The sequence below is a fragment of the Chenopodium quinoa genome, unplaced genomic scaffold, assembly GCF_001683475.1.
Source record: "Chenopodium quinoa cultivar QQ74 unplaced genomic scaffold, ASM168347v1, whole genome shotgun sequence".
NCBI lineage: Eukaryota > Viridiplantae > Streptophyta > Magnoliopsida > Caryophyllales > Amaranthaceae > Chenopodium > Chenopodium quinoa.
Genome location: NW_018744497.1, coordinates 2,331,247 through 2,357,744, shown reverse-complemented (window position 1 = coordinate 2,357,744; position 26,498 = coordinate 2,331,247). Strand labels below are relative to the sequence as shown.

The 26,498-nt window shown below is 40.4% G+C and overlaps 1 protein-coding gene across 3 annotated transcripts; it reads right to left on the bottom strand.

Moving 5' to 3' along the window:
• Positions 1 to 2,940: 2,940 nt before the first annotated feature.
• Positions 2,941 to 11,138, bottom strand: LOC110697705 (copper-transporting ATPase RAN1-like). 3 transcript variants are annotated; one of them, XM_021875087.1, is made up of 10 exons: positions 10,506 to 10,643; positions 9,529 to 9,924; positions 8,303 to 8,917; positions 6,766 to 7,192; positions 6,097 to 6,422; positions 5,438 to 5,496; positions 4,998 to 5,340; positions 4,614 to 4,802; positions 4,259 to 4,516; positions 2,941 to 3,762 (listed from the first exon to the last, which is right to left on the bottom strand). In XM_021875087.1, exons 2-10 carry the CDS (start codon positions 9,574 to 9,576, stop codon positions 3,286 to 3,288), a joined length of 2,742 nt encoding a protein of 913 aa, XP_021730779.1. In that variant the 5' UTR covers positions 9,577 to 9,924; positions 10,506 to 10,643; the 3' UTR covers positions 2,941 to 3,285. The 3 variants fall into 3 exon arrangements, with proteins under 3 accessions (XP_021730779.1, XP_021730778.1, XP_021730780.1); XM_021875086.1 differs by lacking the exon at positions 9,529 to 9,924 and having other exon boundaries at positions 10,506 to 11,138; XM_021875088.1 differs by lacking the exons at positions 9,529 to 9,924; positions 10,506 to 10,643 and adding an exon at positions 9,024 to 9,505.
• Between the last annotated feature and the right edge of the window lie 15,360 nt (positions 11,139 to 26,498).

The following is a 26,498-nucleotide window of genomic DNA, read 5'->3' as shown; positions in this document are numbered from 1 at the left end:
GCAGTAAACAAGCCATGCACGCAATGCGAGATGTTGTTGCTGCGATGGTGTGCTGGTGTTGTGCGTGTGCTGGGCGATGCTTAGCTGCTGCGTGCTGCGAGTGGCTGGGTGCGAGGCCCAGCATGCTAGCACGCATGCTAGCTTGCTTGCGACCTAAGCACCAGCCCCGCAAGCATGCTCGGCCAGCAAGCCTAGCACACACATGCATGCTTGGCTTGCGGCATGCCTTGCGATGCGGTTTGTGGCCTAGGCTAGCCTAGCACTCACATGGCTAGGCCAATGCGAGGCTACGCCTTAGCTCGTACTTATCGTTTGTTTGATTTCTTGTCTTGTTGAATTCTAAATTTGACTCGACTTATGACGCTCGGTTTCGACGCTCTAAGCTCGATATCCGACGTCTTTGTTCGTAATACTCTAATGACTCATCTAATCCTTCGGATTGATTCGTCGTCTCGGATCAGTTACTTGATTGGGGTGCGACCTAAAGGGTTCAGTCAAGCTGTAATATTAATTATATATTAATATTACTGATCAGAAGCGACCTCCACCTAGGCATTCCGATCACTTGACCTCACTGAAGAATTAGTTTTCTAATAATTCCGAACACTCTATCGGAATAATACGCTTGGAAGGACACCATTCCTTTCAATTCGCCCTATCTCTGGCAGACACATGGATCCGAAGCAGATCCCCCTCGTTGCTCCACTTTTTTCTCTCTTCTGCCTCACCATCCTCAACCGGCGATAGAGAGCCACTACTGCTCTCCCCAGAATTAAACCCAGAGGCGGTCTCTCTCAAAGACAACTTCATCATCTTCCTTAGAACAAGATACAGTGACGACTTCTTCATCGTCTCCCTCTTCTGATCTAAGGATCCCATCACTGGGAGTGCTGGGTGTACCCGAAGGAGATCCTCCCTCCTCTTCAACCAGTGCCACCACCTCAGTCGTCTCTTCCTCAGGCGACACACCTTCTGTGCCTTTTTCCCTATATTCCGGATCAGGTGTCATCCACATCCTCCGAGCCATAGTGTCCTGCACAAACACGGAGACGGTCGGATTTGGAGATGAACAAGGGTGATCCAAACACCCAGAGATGGCACCCCTTGTCTTAGACTCGGCCATACCAGGAGAGCGGCTGACTACTGACCTAGGCTGTGCCGTGTGTGCTGATGGTGAATCCATTTATTCTCTCTCTAGAACGTTTGACTCTCTCTCTAGACTTTTTGAAAATGTCAAAACGAGGGAGGGTAAAACCCTATTTATAGAGGGGTAAAATAAGGGGCATCCCTGTATATTCCGCCAGAAGGTGAACAGTTAAAACTGTTCACCAATGCCTAAGTGACATTTTCACAGGCGCCACGTGGCATGCCATGTCACACCTGTGAGGGGCAAATGTTTTGGGTAAAAATACCCAGGCCACGTGGTCCAATAAGAGGGTGACATGTGTCACCTTAGGAGAGGTTCATTAGCTGACACGTGGCACTCCCAATTAGTGGGGAAAAAGATAGCCTTTAGGGCCCAATTCCCGAGAAAAGCCGCAAAATGCCGCAGCCCCCAAATCTAGGTCAGAATGACCTAGATAGGGGCACCTTTACCAATGACCCTATAAATAGGGAGATTTACCCCACTTTGGAGGGACAGATATACAGTTACTCATTAATTACCATACAAGCAATCTCTCACAACCGAGAAATCCCCTGATCTCGGAATCCGAGAAAATCTCACTTTAGTTTCCGCACCTTTTCATTTTCTTCGTACACGTTCTAACTTGATCGTCGGAGGCGGAACTCCAACCAACCTGAGTCTCCGTTGTTTTGCAGGTACAGGCGCCCGGAATCCAGTCTTGATGACGTAACTCTTCCTAGGGACAAAAACCCCTGAAAACATCATCCTTTCCTCCTAATGAGGCCTATTTATAAAAAAATCCCTCCTAACAAACCTCTAGCTTATTCTCCAAATTACTACTAATAGACTATGACTACCATGTCCTCCCCCAAATATTGATTCCTTGCAGGTGGCTGTTGGGGAGTAGGTGGGCAGTGGGTTTAATTGTTAAAAAATAAAATAATAAAAACCTATGTGATTTTTAAATAAATATTAGCCATGGTTAACCATTAACTATAATACATAATTAATGTCACCATTTAATTAATGTATCTAAATAGAGTTTACCAACGATAATAAGAATTTTACAATTTATCAATGAGAAAATTAAAAAATACGGTGAGACCGAAGAGAATTTCCAATATATATATATATATATATATATATATATATATATATATATATATATAATAATAATAATAATAATAATAATAATAATAATAATAAATATAGTTTCCTGCTCCTCATAATTGCTGTGCCATTGCTCTACATGTCTTGTTTTACAGTGAAAAGACCAACTTACCAAAGGTTGTGCCGTATAATTTTAGCACATTACTCATCCTATATTAGTCATTTCAAACGAGTTAATCACGAGCCGAGCAATCGAGTTTGTTTGAGTTACGAGCCAAGCCGAGCAATCGAGTTTGTTTGAGTTACGAGCCGAGCCAAGCAATCTAGGCATCTAGCTGAGCACAACTGAGCTACACGAGTTACAAGCCGAGTTGAGCACGAGTCAAACTATGATCAAATTAAACGATCACGAGCCGAGCTACATGTTAACGAGTGTAGCAAGTACGAGTCGAGCATGAGCACGAGTCACAATTTTTGATCACGAGTCGAGCATGAGCACGAGTCACAATTTTCGATTACGAGTCAAGCATCCCTTGTGATACTCGATTAGCACCCCCAGCAAAACAATTAATTTCTTATTTTGTCCAGATTTTGTCAGTAGGTTTTTTAAAAAAAAAAAAAAAATTGTAATTAGGGAGTGGATCATATATTGAAGTGAGTGGGAACATACTCAGTTAAAGTTATTAAAATAGTGAGACAAATAATAAATAAAATTTTAATGTCTTTTCCTTTCATAGAACAGTTACATGATGCCTTTAAAAAGAAAGTAATACACCTAAATCGTGTACGTATGGTGTTAGCATTATACATAAGACTATCCCAGCTCACACTGTCACACGGACGCCTATTCCATACAAAGACGATGGCGTATTTTCACCAACCACTAAAGAAAAGCATTAACATAGTATACAGGATGTGTTACAACAGTTTCCCTATACGAGGAATGTAGGGCAGCTATTTTTTTACCCCATTAAATCGTTAAAAATCATCTCTCACATGTACAAACTTGAAGGAGCCCAAAGGTCACCCACAAATTCAAAGTTCGAGCCCTATTCTACAGTTATCTCAAGTATACTTGTCAATCTGGGTTTTTTATACATCCTAAGAAGCAAAGAAGAACAAACAACACTTACAGAAGAGAGAGCCATGCAAGCACCAGCCACCCAAGGGGGCAAATTTAACTTTATCGAGGGATAAAAAACACCTGCAGCAACGGGTATAGCAATTATGTTGTAAGCCATGGCAAAGATATAATTCAGACGGATACGTGAGAATGTCTTCTTTGAAAGATCTATGGCTGTTATTACATCTTCCAGATTACTTCTCATCAAGACATAATCAGCAGCCTCAATGGCGACATCAGTTCCTGCACCAATTGCCATACCAACATCAGCGGCAGCAAGAGCAGGTGAGTCGTTGATGCCGTCACCTACCATTGCCACCACACTTCCATTACTTTGAAACGAACGAACTACTTCTGCTTTCCCAGCTGGCATCACTTCAGCCCTCACATCATGTATGCCCACCTGCCAGTCAAGTGATTTCCTTGTCATCTTTATTCAGTTCAAAATTCAGAACAAAAGTGAAGCACAAGAGCAATGTCACAACGAGAAGATATAATGGACACGATCGCTTTTGCAATAGCTATTATTGCCAAAATAGTGTTAAATATGTGTCATCCATGCTTTTAAGGAACTCTAGGACACAATTACTTTTGAAATAGCATTATCGCCACAATAATCAATTCACTGTCTGCATCATATGATTGGATTCTTCCACAAGCCAAAACAGCAATTTCAATATATTTGTTCTCTTTACCTTATTCTTTTTACTTATTCTTGTTAAAATCAGACCCCCAGATCAGATCGGTTCTCAATCAAAATACCTTAAATAAGGTGAAGAGAACATAGCCTGAATCTACTACCTAGAACATCTTCAATAACAAAATAACATTTATTTTGAAAGAAATAAGAAATGCAGATGACATAAAAATAAACATGGGGCAACAAGATCAGTAAATACCTCCTTGGCAACAGCTTGAGCTGTTCGCCAGTTATCCCCAGTGACCATGACAGGTCTAATGCCCATTTTGCAAAGGCCCTCAATGACAACAGCAGCTTCTCTTTTCAGAGGATCAGCTACTCCTAGAGCTCCGACTAGTACATCATCACAGGCAACAAGTACTCCAGTCTGTGCACCTTCCTCGAGCTCCACCAAAAACTTTTCAATGTGTTTAGGAATTGCCATCCCATTTTCAGTAACCAGCTTCCTGTTTCCAATCTGTCATTGAAATGCATAATTAAGCAGTCGTTAAGACAAATAACACTATATTCTTCTGTTTGACATATGTGGCAACACTCAAGAGTCTGGAACTCACCAGAACATGTTTTCCATCAACAGAACATTGGACTCCTCTTCCAGGCACAGCAATGAAATCTGAAGCATCTAAAAGCCATCCAGAATCCTTGTCATTCTTCTGAGAGTCCTTGGTTTCAGAAGGCTCAAAGAAATGAAAATGCCGAGCATATTCAACCACTGCTTTTGCCAAAGGATGTTCACTACTAGCCTACAACATTAAGTAGTATGAGATCAACATACAAAGAGATTTAATTCAATAGGGCGTTGACAATTTGACAGCAACACCTAACATGCTAATTCAAGATATTACACCATACAACTATACAAAGCACTAAAGTCATACTGGAAACCATTAGATGCAACTATAATTCAACATTTTCAGTTGTAATAGAAAATAATTCACCTCAGCAGAAGCCACCAATCTAAGAAATTCTCCTCTATCCATGCCAGTGAAAACTTTAGCAGTTGTAACTGTGGCTTTTCCCTGCGTAAGAGTCCCCGTTTTATCAAAGATGACATAATTGACCTTTTGAGCCCTTTCCAATGCATCTCCTCCTTTTATAAGCACGCCATGTTTAGCACCAACCCCAGTTGCGACCATGACAGCGGTAGGTGTAGCCAAACCCAAAGCACATGGACATGCAATTACAACAACTGATATTGCAAACATCAAGGAAAATACAAAATAATTGCCATTCTCTGGCAACCAGCTTTGAGGATAAGATCTAGTCACTCCACCAATGTACCTAGAATGATTAGCGCCGAAAATGTATTACAGTTAAAACTGAGAATGTATCATTATGAACTAATTGCAGAAAGTGCCATATACCAGCAGTGACTTACCAGCCCAATAGTGTAAACAATGCCATAACAACCACAGTAGGAACAAATACACTTGCAACCTACAGTAAAATCATGTCAGTCTGAGATATTAATGAGGTTGGAGTTAAGTATATACAGAAATCAAAGCAACTTTATAGCTAATGCCACATAAAAGTTAATTACTGACTATAAAAGTAGGGTGTAAAATTAAATGGTAAAACCTTCCAGAAGATAAATTAGCAGGTCCTACTTCTGTGAAACACAGGTTTAGCAAAAGCCACATTGATTCGCTAATCAACAGCTGAATATTTATGCCATCTTAGATCCTTTACTCCCTTATACTTCATAAAAAGATTATAAAATCTCACCGAGCCCTCTTCCTCATCCCAAAAAATACAGTATGGAAATAAATAGGATAGAGGAACACTAAGTATTCGGAAGCCATCAATCTTTTCCATCTTGGAGAGGCTAGTATGATGAATTGCTTACCATCACCAAGGTGAAGATTATATGTACTATAAAAAAAAAAACCAACACAGCTGTTTTCCAATTATGACAATAATGTATCAATTATCCCAACTCCAACCACTTACCAAGCAATGACATACATATTCAGAAGGAAATAAAAGAACAATCATTAAATTGTAACATTAAATCACTTATTCCAACTGAATACTTACAAAGTCAGCAAATTTCTGTATTGGAGCTTTGGACATTTGTGCAGTTTCAACCAGATTTATTATCTGACTCAAAAATGTGTCAGATCCCACTTTGGTTGCCTGAATATGAAGTACCCCATGCAAATTCATTGTGCCCCCAATCACATGTGCTTCAACCTCTTTCAAGACAGGGACAGATTCACCAGTGACCATACTTTCATTGACATAACTTGAACCCCACAACACTTCACCATCTACTGGAACCTTAGTACCAGGGAGAACTTTCAATGGATCACCAGGTTGAATCAACAAAGCATCAATTTCGCGCTCTCCTAAACATTTCCCGCCTATAGAATAAAATCAAACCAATTCAACAATGTAAATTACTCAAATCAACCATTTCAGCCTCGTAAATAATACTTCATCTGGCTTTTTTAATTGCAATGTCGGGGCTTCCACGCTTGCCAATTCACATTTTGTACAACTAATATCTTTAATTATACTTTAATCATAAAAAGTCAACATATTGAGACAAATCTAACAAAATCCCATATGACTATATTTTTCCTAACATAAATCACAAAACAAGGTCAAAGGAGTTTGTGAGAATAGTATAAAATTTCATACGTTGCAGCAAAAAAGAATGAAGTATTATCAAACTAATTTATAAGTGACTCTTAGTAGGCATACCTTTGTCTTTCACAAGTAACAATGCTGTAGCAGGTGCAAGTTCAACAAGCTTCTTGATAGCATCTGATGTTTTACCCTTTGCTAAGGACTCCAAATATTTGCCCAAGAGAACAAATGTTATTAGCATGGCACTTGTCTCAAAGTATGTTGGAGACCAGAAACCAGTAGCAGCCCCATAAAGAAGAGCACAGACAGAATAAAAGTAGGAAGCTGAAGTTCCCAATGCAACTAATACATCCATGTTTGTAGCTCCACGCCTTAATGCTTTAGCAGCTGCTACATAGAAACGCTTTCCAATGACAAACTGAACAAGACTCACCAATGCCCACGTCAGCCAATCCCTCATCAGGAAAGGTCCACAACGCCACAGGAGAAAAGGATACAACACCGGTACATGGGGGCAGACACGAATAAGAAATACAGGAACCTGTGATTTTGATGAAACAAAGTTGAATGCTTAAGTTTCCAATATCAAAGAAGCAACAAATGGTCATTGGAATTTCTTTTAACATTGAACTGGGGAAATACATGATGTTCAATTTGCATTCAAGAGGTTAATTTTTAGCGCATCTTCCCTTCTAAACTTCACCAATACATACATTAGGAAGAAATCATAAGAGTTTAGCAAATATCGTAGCTGGTTGTTCAGATATACTCCCTCCATTTCGAAAAGTTCTTGTCGTTTTCCATTGAGGCGTTTCAAAAAATTCAACTCATTTCTACTATATTCCATTTTTATAAAAACCCTCTTTACTATATCTTACCCCTCCTACCCCACACAATACACCCTTTTATATTCTCTCTTTACCAACTTTCTTACTTAAACCCACCCACCTTTCAACCCCTCACCTTTTAAAAGCATTCCTAGAAACAAGAGTCAACAGTAAGTGAGTCAAACTTTTGAGAACAGAGGGAATAAATTTTAAAGCATACGTCCAATTGTCTACTTTTCAATCACAAAACTCTATTCTATATGATAAATCACGCAATGACCCGTCAAGATACTAGGAAAGCATAGTTGGAGGTCTATAAAGATTAAAAAAAAAAAGCACAAACTTGATAATGGCTCAATATTTGAAGTAAGCTAGGACACAAGGTCCACAACTTTTATGTTCTCCAGACGAAAGAAGTTAGAACATGAAGCTTGAACATCTCTCAATTGCAGCTACAAGGAGCTGAAATTTGGGTAAATTAAGTCCAATAAGGATAGGTAACGTCAACTAAGCAGCCTTTCTTATTGTACCTACATGCATATTCTTCAAATGCATAGTTACATATAACTTTTCCAATCTAATGCGCCTACTTAATAGAAATCTATTGCAGCTTGCAAACAATAATTAAAACAAGGAGATAGTGCTAAACAGCTAGAAAGTGCAAACCACTAGATTACCAGAACATGACGTAAGTTCTTGGTCATGTTGAAGAATTGTTCAAAAATAAGTGTGTAGATATGATATTATAGAAAGTAAATTTGTCAGAAGCCATTGAGCCTCAGTGGAAACATATAACAATCAAGTAGCAGAATTAGTTAACTTACACTAAGATAGACACTGGATGTAAAAAGCTGGAACATTTTTGATGATTCTTCCAGATCTTTAGAGGTCATTCTGGCATAAGGGTTCTTCACACTCAATTTAAATCGGCCACCACTAGCTTCTTCAATGGCGTCAACCAAGGACCGAGAACCAATGACTTCAGAATCAAAGCAAACTTCCAGCTCTCTTGAATTCCTATCAAAACGAAACTGTAGCACTCCTTTTATATGGCAAAGCACCCCTTCCAGAGACTGTGCATCCAGGTCCCCAAAAATCCCTGCAACCTCAAGAATTATTTTACCCTGCTCACTGCTCTGTACAAGTGAAGCTTCAAATCCAGCATCCTCAATGGCGTTAACAATGCCATCCTTGCTGACTACAGATGGATCATACTCAACTTCTCCTAACGAAGTTGTTAAGGAAACCACAGCTCTGGTAACCCCAGGGAGCTCCCTCAAAATACTTTCAACCGAGTTAACACATGCTGCACAAGTCATGCCTCTGATATTAAACTGCCCCAACAAAGTTTTATTTAGAATTGTTCGAGAAGAATTTGGTTCAGGCAAAATTTCTGCCTCAAATCCTGCATCTTCGATAGCAGATTTAATATCCGCATCCTGCAAGGCAACCAGGTAATAAAAGTTAGTGTAGCACAAATTTAGGCCAATGAATCACAACAGAATACAAAACTATATTGTATGACTAAAGCAACATAAGATATACCTTCAAACCAGCTACTTTCTATTTTATTTTGTTATGGTTGGTGATGATTGTACCCACCTTAGAAAAAGCAGTAAAAGGCATACATTAAGTGGACCAATGCAGCACCAACTTCAACAAAAGCTTTACACTAAACATATGCAGTCATGATAAAGACATATAAAAGTTGCTAATTACATATCCACCTAGCAGAAGAATGCAAAGGACAAGATTAAAAAAAATTCACCGTGACAACTATTAGAATAGAAATAATTATTTATGAAAATACGTCAGTACAAAAGAAGCCAAAATTAACCCTGGACCTAGCGAACTTAAGATGAAAAAAAGACAACAGTTTCAAGTAAAGCTGACTATGATATCAAGGTTTACATTGAAAGGACATCTCTCATATAATAATCTCACAGAAAAGCTTTCACCGGCTAGAAGAAATTTATCTTGGATAAGCACCAATATAACCATGCTGAAGGGCATCAAGGAGTGATACGCATCAAAAGCTAAAACCAATCACCTTTCCAACAGTGATGCATTGTGTTCTATCCCCTTCAAAGTCAAACATTTCAGCCAAGCAGGTTTCAAAACTCCGTTACATTACGCCAACACAGATAAATACGAACTCAATTTCCACCAAACAAATATGGCATCCCAGTTGCTTATAAAGAGTCCTGCAACTACCTTGAGGATTCCACGTTGTGTTGTCATTTTGGGAAAGGATTCTTGACTGTAAAACGAGTTCATCTTGTTTGGGTAGTTGATTTGAGCGTGTAGCTCTAGTGCTCTACTGCTTTAGGTAAAATACATGTTCCCACAAAAGGTTTGACAACCATGACTGAAACCGATTTCAACACAGTTCATGATCGACGGGGTTGGTATGGACAGTTGGTCACTTTAAGAAGGCAGTGGAGTCCTGCATTCAACACACAAAACTCACACATCACTAGAGCTACTTTCCCCTATAAATTTTATTTACCCATGTATAAACCGCGCTCTAACCCTCTGTCAATGATGTACACAACCTAATTTTACAATTAGATTTGAGAAAACGATAAAAGTTACGTAGAGCAGCAAATTACTACAGCTTCAGTTGAAAATAAAATAAGAAATGCAATACCCTAGTCATTACTTACTTCCAATCATAAAATCCAGAATCTAATAACTCCAGAAATAGAAATACTATGATCACCCGTACACCTTACTTCGCAAATACCACATTTAGTGAATATTACCAATAACACTATCTAAACTCGAAATCAATATTTTCTAGTTTATTTAGAATTCGGCATCAATCAGCTACCAAATTCTGATACAAGATGCAATCCCACTCAACCCTACACTAACCACCAAATTTAGATTTATCCCTAAATTAACAAGTTAAATAGTTGTGTTCATAATTGTAAGGAAATTTCAAGTAAACACATGATCCAAAATCCAATACTAAAGCTGAATCAAATCCAATATCAATAAATTAAATTAATTAATAACACAAACCTTGATCAAATCAGGATTAAAAACAACATCAGCTTTATTCTGTAACAAAGCAACCGAAGCATTGAAGACGCCATTAACGGCAAGAAGAGCTGACTCAACAGAATTAGAACAAGCAGCACAGGTCATACCACCAACACTGACTTGAATTCTCCGCGAATTACGAATTCCATCCTCCAACGATGCGCCGGAAACTTCATAATGGTCAAGTAAGCGCACATCTTCGAGGTCTACAGCGTCAGAAACATCGGAACCGCGGGTCGACGTTAGCTGGAGGTCTTTGATGTTGTTGAGCGCCATAAAAGAAGCATGAGCAAAACACAGAGCAATTGCAAATGGTTTTTTTTTTTTTTTTTTTTTTGGCAGAGGTTTAATTTAATAATTGAAGGGGAAGAAAAGAGGAGGAAAAAGAAGGCTTTAAGGAGGTAAAAGTAGCAGAAGGAGGTTGAAGGTTGATGGAGCAGGTGGAAGAAGAGAGAGAAAATATGGACAAATGTGGGAGAGTTGGCGTTGTTGAAATCTGACTAGATGGTCCATTGTACTACCATGTTTGGTATTTTTGTACTGCAAAAAATGAAAAAAGGCGTGTTGAAGTGGTTTCTGAGTACTATAGAGATGATATAACTAAATAAGGCCCCATATGTTTGGGATTAGTTTGAGGTCACCAAACTCATACCCAAGATTAGTAGGTTATTTGTAATAACGTAATTTGCACTTATTTAAGTAGTATATGTAGCCGATGTTGGTAAGATAAACTGCTCTATCATATCAAAATCTGGTTAAACTTGCGGGTAGAGGTGATTACTAGGCGGGTCGGGTCGGTTTCGGGCCGCTAAAGCCAAAAAGTATGCCCATTTCTCGGGACGGGCCGGGTCAAGCTTTGGGCCGAAATTTTTGTGCCCAAACGCGCTCATAATGGTCGGGCCGTGTGGGGCTTTTCGGGCCATATTCGGGTCGAGCCTAAAAAATCAACTAATATGCATAAAAACGCATTCCCAAACTCGCAAAAAAAAAAAAATTTCAGGCCGGACCGGGCCCAACCCGATTTCGGGCCAAAAAATTCTGCCCAACATCGGACCGAGCCGGGTTAACTTTGATCACCTATACTTGCGGGCTAAATACTTTGAGTATGAGAAAAATCCCTACTCTAATGGGAGTTGAACCTCCAACCTCAAAATTAGAAGGCTCAATACTTTTCGTTTAAGCATTGCTTTGCTTGGGAGTACAATATTTATATATGCACCTCATCGACTTCATATAATCTTATAGAGTTTTTAAATGGATTTGTTTGGTTTTCGTTTTCATACACATTAATGACTATAATGCCCTTGACAAATGTTTTATCTATGGACTTCCATTACATAAATTGGATTTATTTAACTTTCTTATCCTAATTTCTTTAGCCATAACTTGAATATATGAATAAGGGTTGTGCAAAATATTTGATCCACTTTATTTGATCAGAATAACTAGTGATTCGATTCGAATAACTAGAGATTTGATCTTAAACTTCAGATACTCTGTCCACTTTTTTGTTTCAGTTTTCAAGTCATATATGGATCGCATTTTTTGTTGAAATTTTACTACCCAATTTGAGAATACATTTATCATATCTATAAATTCGGTGAAAATCCTTCACTTTTGGATCGGATACTAAAACAAACACCAAAAATGAATTATGTCATTTCTCGATGCTGTTTATTTCCTCCAAAATCTCTATTTTCTATTTTTTACATGCCAAGTACCATGTAAAAAGTTCATCACACAATTTTCACAAGATATTTGCGAAACAATGGTATGATTTTGTTAATTTTCGTTTGACAATATGGAATGGATTTATATAAATTTCAATCAACATTAAGTCAACAGCTTTAGCATTAAAAAAAAATTAATCCATTGTTCGAATATTTTAATTATATGAACAAATTATTTTTAGTATATCTCAACTCTATAAGAATATTCTATACTCATTGTATTTAAAATAAGAACCTTTGTCTATAATCCATATAGTACTATATAGGGGGGACTTTTCAAACCGAACCGTGAAACCGCCTGTTATCGAACCGAACTATCACGGACCGAACCGTTTATAAACCGCTAATTTTAAATCGAAAACTGAACTGAACCGTACAATATCAAACTAAAACCGAATCGAACCGCTTATTGTCAACCCGTTACGGACCGTAAACCGATAACAAACCAAACTGCTCAAAACTGAACCGAACCGAATGGTTTATAAACCCGTTATTGACCCGAACCGTTTATAAATCGAAACCGTTTAAACCGTAGAAAAAACCGTTTAAACCGAACCATTTGTAACCCGCTAACCGTTTAAACCGACCTGTTTATGAACCGAAACCATTTAAACCGCAGGAAAAACCGTTTAAACCGAACCGTTGTAATCCACTAACCGTTTAAACCGAATCGCTATAACCCATTAAACCATTAAAATCGAACTGTTTTCGAATCGCAACATGTTTAAACTGATTCGATTACAAACTGCTTAATTCAAATTGAATTATTTACAACCTAAATACAATTAATGTTAATAAATGTAGATCTAATCAAACGGCTTAGATTTATACAACGGTTTATATAAACTAGTCCAGCGGCATTATTAATGTCGTTTTAGATTACTTATTTATTTTAATTAATATCAAATATAACATACTAGTTGTTTGGGGGTAAAATACCCCTAACAAGCGGACCACTGTTAACGCAACATGTGTCCCAATAGCCTGCTGACACGTGTCACCAAACCCTAGAAAGGGATTGATCATCTTCTATATAAATAGAGGATCCATCCTTATTGTTTGGGGTAAAATTACCCCAGCCACGTGGCCCAATGGCTGAGCGACACGTGGCACCTTGCCATTGGTCAGTAGTGCTCCAATCCCCTGCTGACACGTGTCCTAGGAACCCTAAATGGGGAACCAATGCTCCCCACTATATATAGTGGGAGAATCTTCATTAATGGGGTATTGGAGATAATCATAAATACATTTACACCAAACCCGAGCAATCTTAATTGCGGAATTCTCCCATTACGCGAGAAGTAATTACCCTTTTACGCACTTTCTTCCTCCCGTACATCACTGACTTGATCGTCGGAGGCGGAGCTCCACCCAACCGGAGTCTTCGTGATTTTGCAGGTACAGGCGGTCGAAGGGCATTCTTGGAATTGTAACTCTCCCGCAGGACACATCAAAAACCCCGAAACATTTGGCGCCGTCTGTGGGGAGAGTACTTCTGAGATGGCTTCAAACCCTGTACCACCGAATCAGGACAAGCGCCCATCGGCCGAGCCTGAGGTCCAGACGGACCATGAAAGCGGTGATGAGTACGAACCCAACCCTTATGTGGCCCCAGACGGATCCTTTAGAACAAAGCACACCCGTTCCAGGGATAAGAAGGAACGGGAAAACATCCAAGCTGCTCCAAGCAACCCAGCCGGCAACCCGGTTGGAGCTGCATAGGCGACAAAAGGCTCTGCTCCCGTCACAAGGAACGAACTCATGACCTTCATGAATAGTTTCAAAGGCGAGATCCAGAGCCTTATTCGGTCAGCTACTCCCAAGAAGAGTCAGCCGGCCAAGAAGCCTTCTAACAAGAAGGCAATCAAAGACCGGGTCCCTACCCCTCATCCAAAGCCGAAGGAAAGGGAGGGCCTCATATTTGATCAAAACCGTCTCCGCTTCCCACAATCGGAGCCCAGAAAACCCATTCGGCACTTGCAGCCGGATGGTTCAAAAAAGATATTCTCTGACGCCCGGACGTTTCTCCAAGAAAAGAGAAGTCTGGCGTCTGCGTCGGCTTCAACGTCGACCTTTCCAGACAGTTTTCGTGGCGCCTCCAACAGGCGTTCGGGAACGAGTCTAGGGTGTCAGACGGGTGAACCCTCCGCCTGGTCTGGACCCCAAGTGATCCAGCTTGGTCTATTTGGTTCGCCGAATGGGCTGGGTGGATCCCCTTTTACCCAAACGGGTCCGTTTGGCAGAAATGTGAAGCAGCCGTTCCAACTCATGGATTGGCAGCAGCGCCTGCTAAATTTGGGAGAGCAGGCCTCGGCGTTCTCCCCTGAGATAACCCAGGCGGCACAGCCGGCCAAGATCAAAAACGTGTTGGTAGGGGCCTATGATGGTACCTCCAACCCAGAAGATCATTTAATGGCTTATTCCAACCTCATGTACCTATAGGGGTTGGATGATGCCGTCAGGTGCCGATGCTTCCCGGCTACCCTGAAGGGCGTTGCCCAACGATGGTTTGGTAACTTACCAGCCGGTTGCATCAACAGCTTCAAGACCTTGGCGTACCTGTTTACGTCAAACTTCTCAATGAACATCCCGGCTAAAAAGACAAGCCTCGATCTGGGGGCCATACAGCAGGGTGACAGAGAAGGACTCCGGTCGTATGTCAGGCGGTTCAACCTGATGAGAATTCAGATTTAAGGAATGTCTGATGAAGTTGCTTACACAGACTTCTTTAAGGGTCTGAAGGATGGGTCAACTTTCAAGTTTGACCTCGTCCGGAAAAGGGTAGCCACCCTCCAAGAGGCATTAATGGAAGCGGAAGCCTACATACAGGCGACGGAGCTTTGCGCTGTAAAGCAGCCGTCGGATTTCAAGAAATCCGATAGAAGAGACAGCCGGCAACAACAACAACAGTCGGCTAAAAGGAAGAAAAGAAGAGAAAAGAGGTCTGGGCGGCAGACCGATCTGGTCAGCCGGCGCAGAAGCTCAGGCGGAAATCTGAACCGTACATTCCCAAGTACGAGTTCACAAAGGACTGCTCCTCCATCCTCATGGAGATTAAGGACCGGATGTCTCTCGACAAGCCGGCCGTTATGAAAAGCCCTGTAGGCAGCCAGGAAAAAAGCAAATACTCTAGTACCATGAGGATGTTGGCCATGACACTAATGGTTGCTATAACCTCAGGAAGCTATTAGACCGTCTGGCTGATGAAGGGGCTTTAAAGTCTTATCTGCCCAAAGCCAAGGGCAACACCCTGGCCAAGAAAGGGCAGGCGGCAAAAGCTGTTCTTGCCAATTCAGAAACGGATGAAGAGACAATCTTCACAATCGCAGGCGGCTTTTCCGGTGGGGGTCCCACTATCCGGGGCACCAAAGACAACATCAGGAAGCTGGTTAACTTAGTTGAGGAGACCCAGGCGTCGAAAGACATATTTCCTGAGGTCCTAATTTCTGAAAAGGATCGGGGCAAGGTCAGACGACCTCACGATGACCTCATAGTCATCGAATGCAAGGTTGCCAATCAGAGAGTTGGCCGAATCTTAATAGATACCGGAAGCTCGTTTGACCTAATCAGTTATTAGTGCTTGACCAAGCTCAAGTATAAATCCAGTAGCATGCACCAGGCGCCCCACCCGCTTGTTGGTTTTGGGGGAGGTGTAGTGCATCCGGTAGGGAGCATAAATCTTCCCATCCGGCTTGGTGAAAAGGGGGAAGGTCGCCACATGGTGATCAAATTCCTGGTTGTAGAAGAGCTTGCCGCCTACAACATGATTTTTGGCCGTCCGACCCTCAATGAATCCAAGGTTGTCATCGTTCCCTCCCTCATGCTTGTCAAATTTGAGAAGGACAATGGTACAGTCGGTTCCCTTAAGGGGGACCAAAGGACAGCTAGGGAGTGCTATCTCTCTGACGTCAGACCTACTATGGGGGCAGCTGGCGACGGCAACCCCATAGACCTTGATAACTGCGATGCAACAGTCCCGGCTCCAAGGGCAGCCGATAAGAAAAGAAAGGCGGGCCAGACGGATCCCGTTAAGCAAGAAAAATAGCAATCACTAGCCGGTGAAAGGTCAGATGATCAACGACCTCAGCCGGCTGGTGACTGCATTGATGTCGTCCTCGACGACAGCCGTCCTGACAGAACTATCAAGGTTGGGACGGTTGCTTATGAACGGTTGGGAGCAGACTTGCTCCAACTTCTAAGAGAATTCAAAGACATCTTTGCCTTTGAAGTGGAGGAGATGCCAGGCGTCAGCCCAGATCTAGCTGTCCACAAGCTTGCCGTGGATCCTAAAAAGAAGCCGGTCAGGCAGAAAAAGAGGGATCACGGTGAAGAAAGATCTCAGACGGCAGCGGCTGAGGTCAAAAAATTGTTAGATGCTGGGTTCATCTGGCAATGCTACTACCCGGATTGGTAGCAAACGTTGTCCTCGTGAAAAAGCCGAATGGTACCTGGCGGATGTGTGTAGACTACACAGATCTGAATAGAGCATGCCCAAAGGACAGTTACCCGCTTCCAAAGATCGATAATCTGGTCGACTCTACAGCCGGTCATGCTCTGATGAGTTTCATGGATGCCTACTCAGGTTTCCACCAAATACCCCTATGGAAAAAAGATCAAGAGAAGACGGTATTCGTCAATGATCAGGGGTTATTTTGTTATAAGGTGATGCCGTTTGGGTTAAAAAATGCATCGGCTGTTTTGGTTGGGCTTAGAGGGAAGCATGATTCCTTTGTTCTCTATGCTTGGCTTTGGTCTTGTTCACATTGTGATCAACGATACCTTTGATTGTGTGTCTCGTTGCTTGTTTGAGTGAGTTTTTTTTCCATGCATGGTTGTTCTAAGTAGGATCCGTTGACTTTATTATGTGCTTAAACTTGACTTATATGTAATGGCAATAGTTTATTTGATCTTGTGTGTGTGTTTATCCCTTAGTTTTGCTCGAGGACTAGTAAAAGTGTAGCTTGGGGGGTTTTGACAAGTGCACATTAGGGCGCGCTTTATGGCATATAAATGGGTGATTTTGGATGTATTTAGGCCCGTTTTGGTCGTTTATTGCCTTGTTACACTCGTTTCCTTCATATTACGTGCTTCACGGGTTTCGGTCTGTTTTTGGTGTGTTAACAGGTATAGTTGACCAAGTTATGTCGAGTCCCGAACCATTGGTGCGTAATCAGGCTATTATCAATCCTAGTCCACCAAGCTAAGGCTTTGCTACGGTTCTCAAGGCCTTGAAAGGCAAGTTAAGTAGCAGGCAAGGAAGAACAATTCACAAATATGACAACTGTTCACTATTTTGCTCATAACTTTCAATATACAAATGATAGTGGAGTTACTTTAATTGCATTGGAAAGTAGACTTGAAGAGCTTTCCAACGATATATTGCACGCCTCAAACGGAGCTCTGGATAAGAAGTTGTGACTGTTTTAAGAAGACCAAAGTGCCTGCAACCTACCTGCCTATGCTTGCACGGCCGTGCCAGGAATTAGCACGGCTGTGCCAGGCATTAGCATGGCCGTGCCAGGCATTAGCACGGCCGTGCCAAATTCAGCATGGCCGTGCCGTTTTCCAGATTCAGCACGACCGTGCCAGGCATTAGCACGACCGTGCCAAATTCAGCACAACCGTGCCAAAATTGAAGATATTGCGGATCAGCTACTGCCATGCTTGAACGGCCGTGCCACTTATAGCACGGCCGTGCTAATTTACGAAGGGAAGCCTGCGCAATTTACTTTCCGATTTAAAACATATATATATAACCCAATTATAAGGGTTGTTTCTAGACAGATTTTAGGGAGATTTTGAGAGTACTTCCGTAATTAAGGTTCCATAGTTTTCTTAGATTTTATTCTAGCAAATTCATAGTTCATCAGATTTAAGATACTCTAGTTTTCCGGATTTTATTCAAGGCAATATTAATTGGGATTCATTGTATTATTCATTGACATCGGATATCAAAGTTCCAATCTTTTGCATTGATTCGCATCGATTTATTGGTATTATTCGCTCCTATTTATTATTCAAATCTTTATTATCCTTGATTAGAGTTCATGTTTAGATTTATTATGCCTTTAGAATTTATTGTTGCTTTGATCATGAATATGTGTGAGTAGTTCCCTAACTAGGGTTTCGGGATGAAACTCGGCCTAGGTAATCTATGTAATTGAGGATTGGTTTTGATAAACGGATTGTGATTAAATTGATTATATGCGATTGCATGTTAATTCACTATAATAGGAGTAGCTAACCTAGAATCTTGAATTTGATTGCATGTTATTCTTGGTTTGAACAAGAGATTGTGAATTGAGTATTTCATTATTGAATGTGGTTTGATTATGTATCGAGTAATGTTGAGTGCATGGGAAATCCAAGCTTTGTATTGCCCGTTGTCTTCCTATCGCACGATATTGATCAGACATATGGTCTTTTCATATCCCGTTTGTCTCTATGATTCCTTGTTGCGTAGTTACCGATGGTTTGGTGAATTCCCGTTCTCCCTAGTGTCTTCGTTTATTGATTTATTCCATCTTTTTAGTAGTATTTTAGAACACCATTTTCCATTGATTTCGAACTAGCTTAGGTTTAAGATTGATTTGCAATTACTCTCGTTCCTCGTGGACTAAACCTTTATTTGCCATTGTACTTGGTTATAGGGTGTTCGTATAAGTATTGTTTGATTGAGAATTAGATTGTAGCGACCGATTTAACCCTTGTCAAAATGGCGCCGTTGCCGGGGAACAGTGTTTGTTAATTGCTTTTTGATTTCTTGAGTCTAGTTCTTCAAACAAAAATATAAAAAGATTTTTCTTTTTGGGGTACACTTGTAGCCCTGCTATTTGATTGGTTTGGTTAGTGTGTATGCGCAGGTCTAAACAGGGAGAGTTAATACCCTTCGATCCTGAAATCGAAAGGACTTTGAAAAGCAATCGAAAATCCCGATCGAAATCATCAAACTCTCAAGGAAAGGAAACCGGCCCAAGCACACAACCAGTTCCAATGACAGAAAATCGGTCAGCACCACGACTCCTTAAGGAGTTGGGAACTCCTGGGGCGTATAGAGCTTCAAGTGGGATTGCTCCACCCACTGCTGAAGCCAATGACTTCGAGATCCGGCTGGCCATGATCACCCTCATCGAGCGAAGGCAGTTTAGTGGTGCCAAGCATGAGAGCCCTTTGGCTCATTTAAATGAATTTGAGAAGTACTGCAACACTATCAAAGTCAATGGGGTGAACCAAGAGTTCGTGAGATTAAAGCTTTTCCCATTTTCACTCATTAGGAGAGCCCTCGAATGGTTAGAGAAGGAGGTAAAACCAAATACTCTACACACTTGGGATGATGTCACGACAGCATTTTTGGGAAGATTCTATTCTCAAAAGAAGACGGTCGATGCTAGAGCCTTGATTCAAGGGTTTTGGCAAAGGAGTGGGGAGTCGATCTATGAAGCATGGGAAAGGTACAAGGAGTACCAGAGAGAGTGTCCGCATCAAGAAATTCCAACATACCAGGTGCTACAGATATTCTATGGAGGATTAAGTCCTCAAGGGAAAACCAGTTTGGATGCGGGAGCAGGTGGCCCAATAATGAACAAAACTGAAGATAGATATTATCAAAGATGTGGTACGACACCACATGGATTGGCAAGACGGCGAGCGAGATGCTGTGAACAAGAGTGGAGGAGCGGTCTATTCAGTGGACCACCTCAATGCCATTAGTAACCTGACATCACAAATTACGAACCTCGGGAAGGAGATGTCAGCGATTAAAGCTAAGCTCGAGTCCGTACCATTGCAAGATCTTCCCTCCCAATCTAAGGGGAGAGGTATGAATCCTAATCCTTCCATTTCTAATATGCCTGTAGGATGTATTTTCTGTGAAAACTGTGGGTCTTATGATCATTATACTAATGCCTGTAATTTTGATCCCTCATATGATCCTAATAATAATGATGGTAATAGATATAATAATGAACAGGTCAATGCTATGTCTTATGATAACGGACCTAGGAATGACAATAATAGATATCTGCCGCCTAATCAAAGAGGGAACAATTATAATCAGGGAGGTAATGATTTTGATTATCAAAACTAGTGGGGAAATAGGGACCAAAATCCCCAAGGACCCTATAATCAACATGGTGGTTTTGGAAATCAAAACCAATACCAACAGGGTAATAAAATGAATCATAATTCCCAAGGGCAATTCAATCAAGGGGGAAACGGCATTAATAATAGGGGAAACTAGAATAATAATAAGGGGTACTCTAATCAAAATCCCCAACAATCTAATGTGCGTGGTTCCCGAGCTACAAATGATAATTATTATGCTCAAGGACCACCATAGAGATCTAACTTGGAGGAAATGATGGAGTCCCAGGCTAAAATGTTCAACACTTTTATGTCCACCACTGATAAAAAGTTTAATGAAGTGATGACTCACAATAAAATATTGGAAACCCAAATTTCCCAGTTGGCCGGAGTAATAAAATATGGAGTTGGTATTTCTAAACTCCCCCCCAGGGGATTGACCCTAAACACACAATAAATGTCGTATCAACTAGAAGTGGAAAGCCTCTGATTGGGAACGAAAAAGTAAAAACTAATGAGAGTCAACCTGAGACTCCACCTATCGTTGAAAAAGTAATCAAAGGTGAGGAAGAGAGGACCGGGGAAAAAGATAAAATTAATGAGGTCCCAAAGGAACAGGTGGGATCACAGACCAATGAACCCGACTATTACATAGACTCCCCTACCCCCAAAAACATGTGAGACATAAGCTAGATGCCCAATTCGGGAAGTTTTTGGAGACTTTGAGAGAAGTCCACCTTTCTATACCATTCACTGATGCTATTAAGCAAATGCCTAACTATGCTAGGTTTTTAAAAGATATTTTGAGTGGTAGAAGAAACTGTGAAGGGGTAGAAACTGTTAACCTCACTGAACACTGTAGTGCTATAATAATGAATAAAATGCCTCCTAAGTTAGGAGATCCGGGTAGCTTTTCAATCCCTTGTGCTATAAACAAAATGAATATTGATAATGCTTTGTGTGATCTTGGAGCTAGTGTTAGTCTCATGCCATATTCTGTTTATCAACGATTAAATATAGGAGAACTTCTTCCCACTAACATATCCCTTCAATTAGCCGATCGATCGATCAAATTTCCAAAGGGTAAGGTGGAAGATGTTCCCCTAAGGGTGGGGAAGTTTGTCATACCTGTTGACTTTGTGGTCCTAGATATGGATGAGGATGTTCATATACCTATAATTCTAGGACGTCCTTTCCTAGCTACTTCGGGTGCCCTTATTGATGTAAAGGGTGCCAAGATTTCATTGAAAGTAGGAAAGGAGGTTTTAGATTTTGATTTAAATAAAACTATGAAATATCCTTGTTCTAATTCTGATAATTGCATGATGGTTGACACTGTTGATTCCATTGTCTCTGATATGCGTAAAGAATTATTCTATACTAATCATGATTTTGAGTTGAATGAGAATAAGGAAAACAGGGACATGGAGGAGAAATTTCTAGATGCATTAGATGTGGCCACTGCAAAGGAGGCTAATGAAGCACCAAAGGTAAAGCTTAAACCTCTTCCAACACATCAAGGAAGGGTTTCCCCTGTGTTTGTAGTACCCAAGAAAGGGGCGGTGACTATTGTCAAGAATAAGAATGGTGAGCTTATCTCCACTGCAATGGCAAGTATTGATTATGGGTAACCTATAATCCATGTGTTGCGTCAAGCTAATGACGTTAAAGAAGCGCTTCCGGGAGGCAACCTGACACCCAGTCAATGAGGTACTTTTCTCTTTCCCTTTTTGCCTTCTAGGTATTCTCTCGATGCCTGACATTGAGGACAATGTCTATACTAGCTTGGGGGGGTGAATGGTTTCCTTGTTGATTTTCCCCTGTTTTTCTTCATATTCCTATAATAATAATAATAAAAAAAAAACGAGTTTCTTTTTGTTTTGTTTTGGTTTGTTTCTATCTAACCTGTGCAGATATGAAGACTCATGGAGGTAGCATTAGGAGCTTCGCCGCATCTCATGTTGTCTTAGTGTGTTTTCAAGAAGCATCTGGTGAAATCTTTCCCTTTTTCCTTTAGTTTTTTGTTTTTGTGTGCTTAGGATAGTTTAGTTTAGGAAGAAGTTGAATGGTTCGAGGATGTTTGATCGGTTCTAAAGAACCTAGGATCATTGATGTTGATATCAATTGATCACTTGTTTGTCGATTGGGATTATTATGTGATTTTCATGCCTCTTTATGAGCCATTTATCTTGTTTAGATTACTTAGTTGTGTATATATGTGTGCAATATAGGAAAAGCTTCTGTTATGAGGATGTGTAGTCTAGTTTATATGATTTGCCTCATAGTCTTTTCCTATATTTTTGGATCGTGATAAACTTGTCTAATTGCATAAACTTTTGGAATAATGCTCATATTTGGATTCGAAACGTGAATGAATGTGTGTGGAATATCTATTTCTACTTAAGCCAGTGATGAATACACAGTTTGAGTCTATTGTTGATCAATGTAGACGAGTCTAGGCGAAGGTAGTTGGTTAGAACGTTTGTTATCATGTGAAACTCTAAGCCATTGAATTGTGGTAAGATGGAGTTGCTTCCCATTTGTGGATTTGATCCCCTTAATTGGTAGTTGCTTTGTTTTTGAATCCCGTGAGGTTTTATTGTTCTAGCCTTCATCATTCTTCTTGAGTGGCATATTTGGATCCTTGATTACGCATGTTTCGATCTTTGTGTTGACTTGTAGCTCCCAAGACCGACTTGACACTTTTAAGGGAGGAAGAGGGCACCCTTTTCATTTTTCTTATTCTTGTTCTTTTTGTTTTGTTACAAATTAATTTTCTTTTTACATCATCTTACTTGCTAACCATGTTGAGCCTTTAATTCCATTCTTGGTTACCCATGTTACAAAGCCGATTACCGATGTTTTACCAACCCTTAGTTGTGAAGCGTTTATCTTGCAAGGTTTGTTTGAGCTTATTGTGTATAAATCAAGAATAATGATCGATAGTTGGTTTGAGCAAGTTTGAAAGTGAGCTTAATTGTAAAGATGTAATATGAAATTTTGTTTTTGAAAAAAAAAGAAAAAAAAAGAAAAGAAAATCAAAAAAAAAAAAAAAAAAAAGAGAAAAGTCGTCCGAATTGTGAAAAAGGCGAGGACATATGAATAAAAGCTTTGAAGTTTGAAAAAGGTGATTTGAGTGTGTATAACATAGAGAGTTTGGGATGTGTAAGAGTATGATCAATGTTTATTGTGGAATGTGAATTGCATCTCTTGAGCTTTATTTTTGAGAATCGTGATTCTTGCGCTTCATTTAGGATTTAACTCCACATTTTAAATTGTTTTCACCTACCTTACCCATTGCCAATACATTACAACCTTTTAAGACCCTTAGACTTTAGAGGTGTTCGGTTTTCAAACGGTAGAGGGAGATACCTTTCAACCCTATGGAAAGATTATGCGTAATTGAGATGTCGGGATACCTTTGTTATTTCCTCAAAATATCACTTTTTCCGGTTCCTTCGAGGAATCACGAGGGGCCAATTAGGGTGGTGATTTGAAGCAAAAGGGGAGGATGTGGCTGTTTTGGTTGGGCTTAGAGGGAAGCATGATTCCTTTGTTCTCTATGCTTTGCTTTGGTCTTGTTCACATTTTGATCAACGATACCATGGATTGTGTGTCTCGTTGCTTGTTTGAGTGAGTTTTTTTTCCATGCATGGTTGTTCTAAGTAGGATCCGTTGACTTTATTCTGTGCTTAAACTTGACTTATATGTAATGGCAATAGTTTATTTGATCTTGTGTGTGTGTTTATCCCTTAGTTTTTCTCGAGGACTAGCAAAAGTGTAGCTTGGGGGGTTTTGACAAGTGCACATTAGGGCGCGCTTTATGGCATATAAATGGGTGATTTTGGATGTATTTAGGCCCGTTTTGGTCGTTTATTGCCTTGTTACACTCGTTTCCTTCATATTACGTGCTTCACGGGTTTCGGTCTGTTTTTGGTGTGTTAACAGGTATAGTTGACCAAGTTATGTCGAGTCCCGAACCATTGGTGCGTAATCAGGCTATTATCAATCCTAGTCCACCAAGCTAAGGCTTTGCTACGGTTCTCAAGGCCTTGAAAGGCAAGTTAAGTAGCAGGCAAGGCAGAACAATTCACAAATATGACAACTGTTCACTATTTTGCTCATAACTTTCGATATACAAATGATAGTGGAGTTACTTTAATTGCATTGGAAAGTAGACTTGAAGAGCTTTCCAACGATATATTGCACGCCTCAAACGGAGCTCTGGATAAGAAGTTGTGACTGTTTTAAGAAGACCAAAGTGCCTGCAACCTTCCTGCCTATGCTTGCACGGCCGTGCCAGGAATTAGCACGGCTGTGCCAGGCATTAGCACGGCCGTGCTAGGCATTAGCACGGCCGTGCCAAATTCAGCACGGCCGTGCTGTTTTCCAGATTCAGCACGACCGTGCCAGGCATTAGCACGACCGTGCCAAATTCAGCACAGCCGTGCCAAAATTGAAGATATTGCGGATCAGCTACTGCCATGCTTGCACGGCCGTGCCACTTATAGCACGGCCGTGCTAATTTACGAAAGGAAGCCTGCGCAATTTACTTTCCGATTTAAAACATATATATATAACCCAATTATAAGGGTTGTTTCTAAACAGATTTTAGGGAGATTTTGAGAGTACTTCCGTAGTTAAGGTTTCATAGTTTTCTTAGATTTTATTCTAGCAAATTCATAGTTCATCAGATTTAAGATACTCTAGTTTTCCGGATTTTATTCAAGGCAATATTAATTGGGATTCTTTGTATTATTCATTGACATCGGATATCAAAGTTCCAATCTTTTGCATTGATTCGCATCGATTTATTGGTATTATTCGCTCCTATTTATTATTCAAAGCTTTATTATCCTTGATTAGAGTTCATGTTTAGATTTATTATGCCTTTAGAATTTATTGTTGCTTTGATCATGAATATGTGTGAGTAGTTCCCTAACTAGGGATTCGGGATGAAACTCAGCCTAGGTAATCTATGTAATCGAGGATTGGTTTTGATAAACGGATTGTGATTAAATTGATTATATGCGATTGCATGTTAATTCACTATAATAGGAGTAGCTAACCTAGAATCTTGAATTTGATTGCATGTTATTCTTGGTTTGAACAAGAGATTGTGAATTGAGTATTTCATTATTGAATGTGGTTTGATTATGTATCGAGTAATGTTGAGTGCATGAGAAATCCAAGCTTAGTATTGCCTGTTGTCTTCCTATCGCACGATATTGATCAGACATATAGTCTTTTCATATCCCGTTTGTCTCTATGATTCCTTGTTGCGTAGTTACCGATGGTTTAGTGAATTCCCGTTCTCCCTAGTGTCTTCGTTTATTGATTTATTCCATCTTTTTAGTAGTATTTTAGAACACCATTTTCCATTGATTTCGAACTAGCTTAGGTTTAAGATTGATTTGCAATTACTCTCGTTCCTCGTGGACTAAACCTTTATTTGCCATTGTACTTGGTTATAGGGTGTTCGTATAAGTATTGTTTGATTGAGAATTAGATTGTAGCGACCGATTTAACCCTTGTCAAAATGGCGCCGTTGCCGGGGAACGGTGTTTGTTAATTGCTTTTTGATTTCTTGAGTCTAGTTCTTCAAACAAAAATACAAAAAGTTTTTTCTTTTTGGGTACACTTGTAGCCCTGCTATTTGATTGGTTTGGTTAGTGTGTATGCGCAGGTCTAAACAGGGAGAGTTAATACCCTTCGATCCTGAAATCGAAAGGACTTTGAAAAGCAATCGAAAATCCCGATCGAAATCATCAAACTCTCAAGGAAAGGAAACCAGCCCAAGCACACAACCAGTTCCAATGACAGAAAATCGGCTAGCACCACGACCCCTTAAGGAGTTGGGAACTCCTGGGGCGTATAGAGCTTCAAGTGGGATTGCTCCACCCACTGGTGAAGCCAATGACTTTGAGATCCGGCCGGCCATGATCACCCTCATCGAGCGAAGGCAGTTTAGTGGTGCCAAGCATGAGAGCCCTTTGGCTCATCTGAATGAATTTGAGAAGTACTGCAACACTATCAAAGTCAATGGGGTGAACCAAGAGTTTGTGAGATTAAAGCTTTTCCCATTTTCACTCATCAGGAGAGCCCTCGAATGGTTAGAGAAGGAGGTAAAACCAAATACTCTACACACTTGGGATGATGT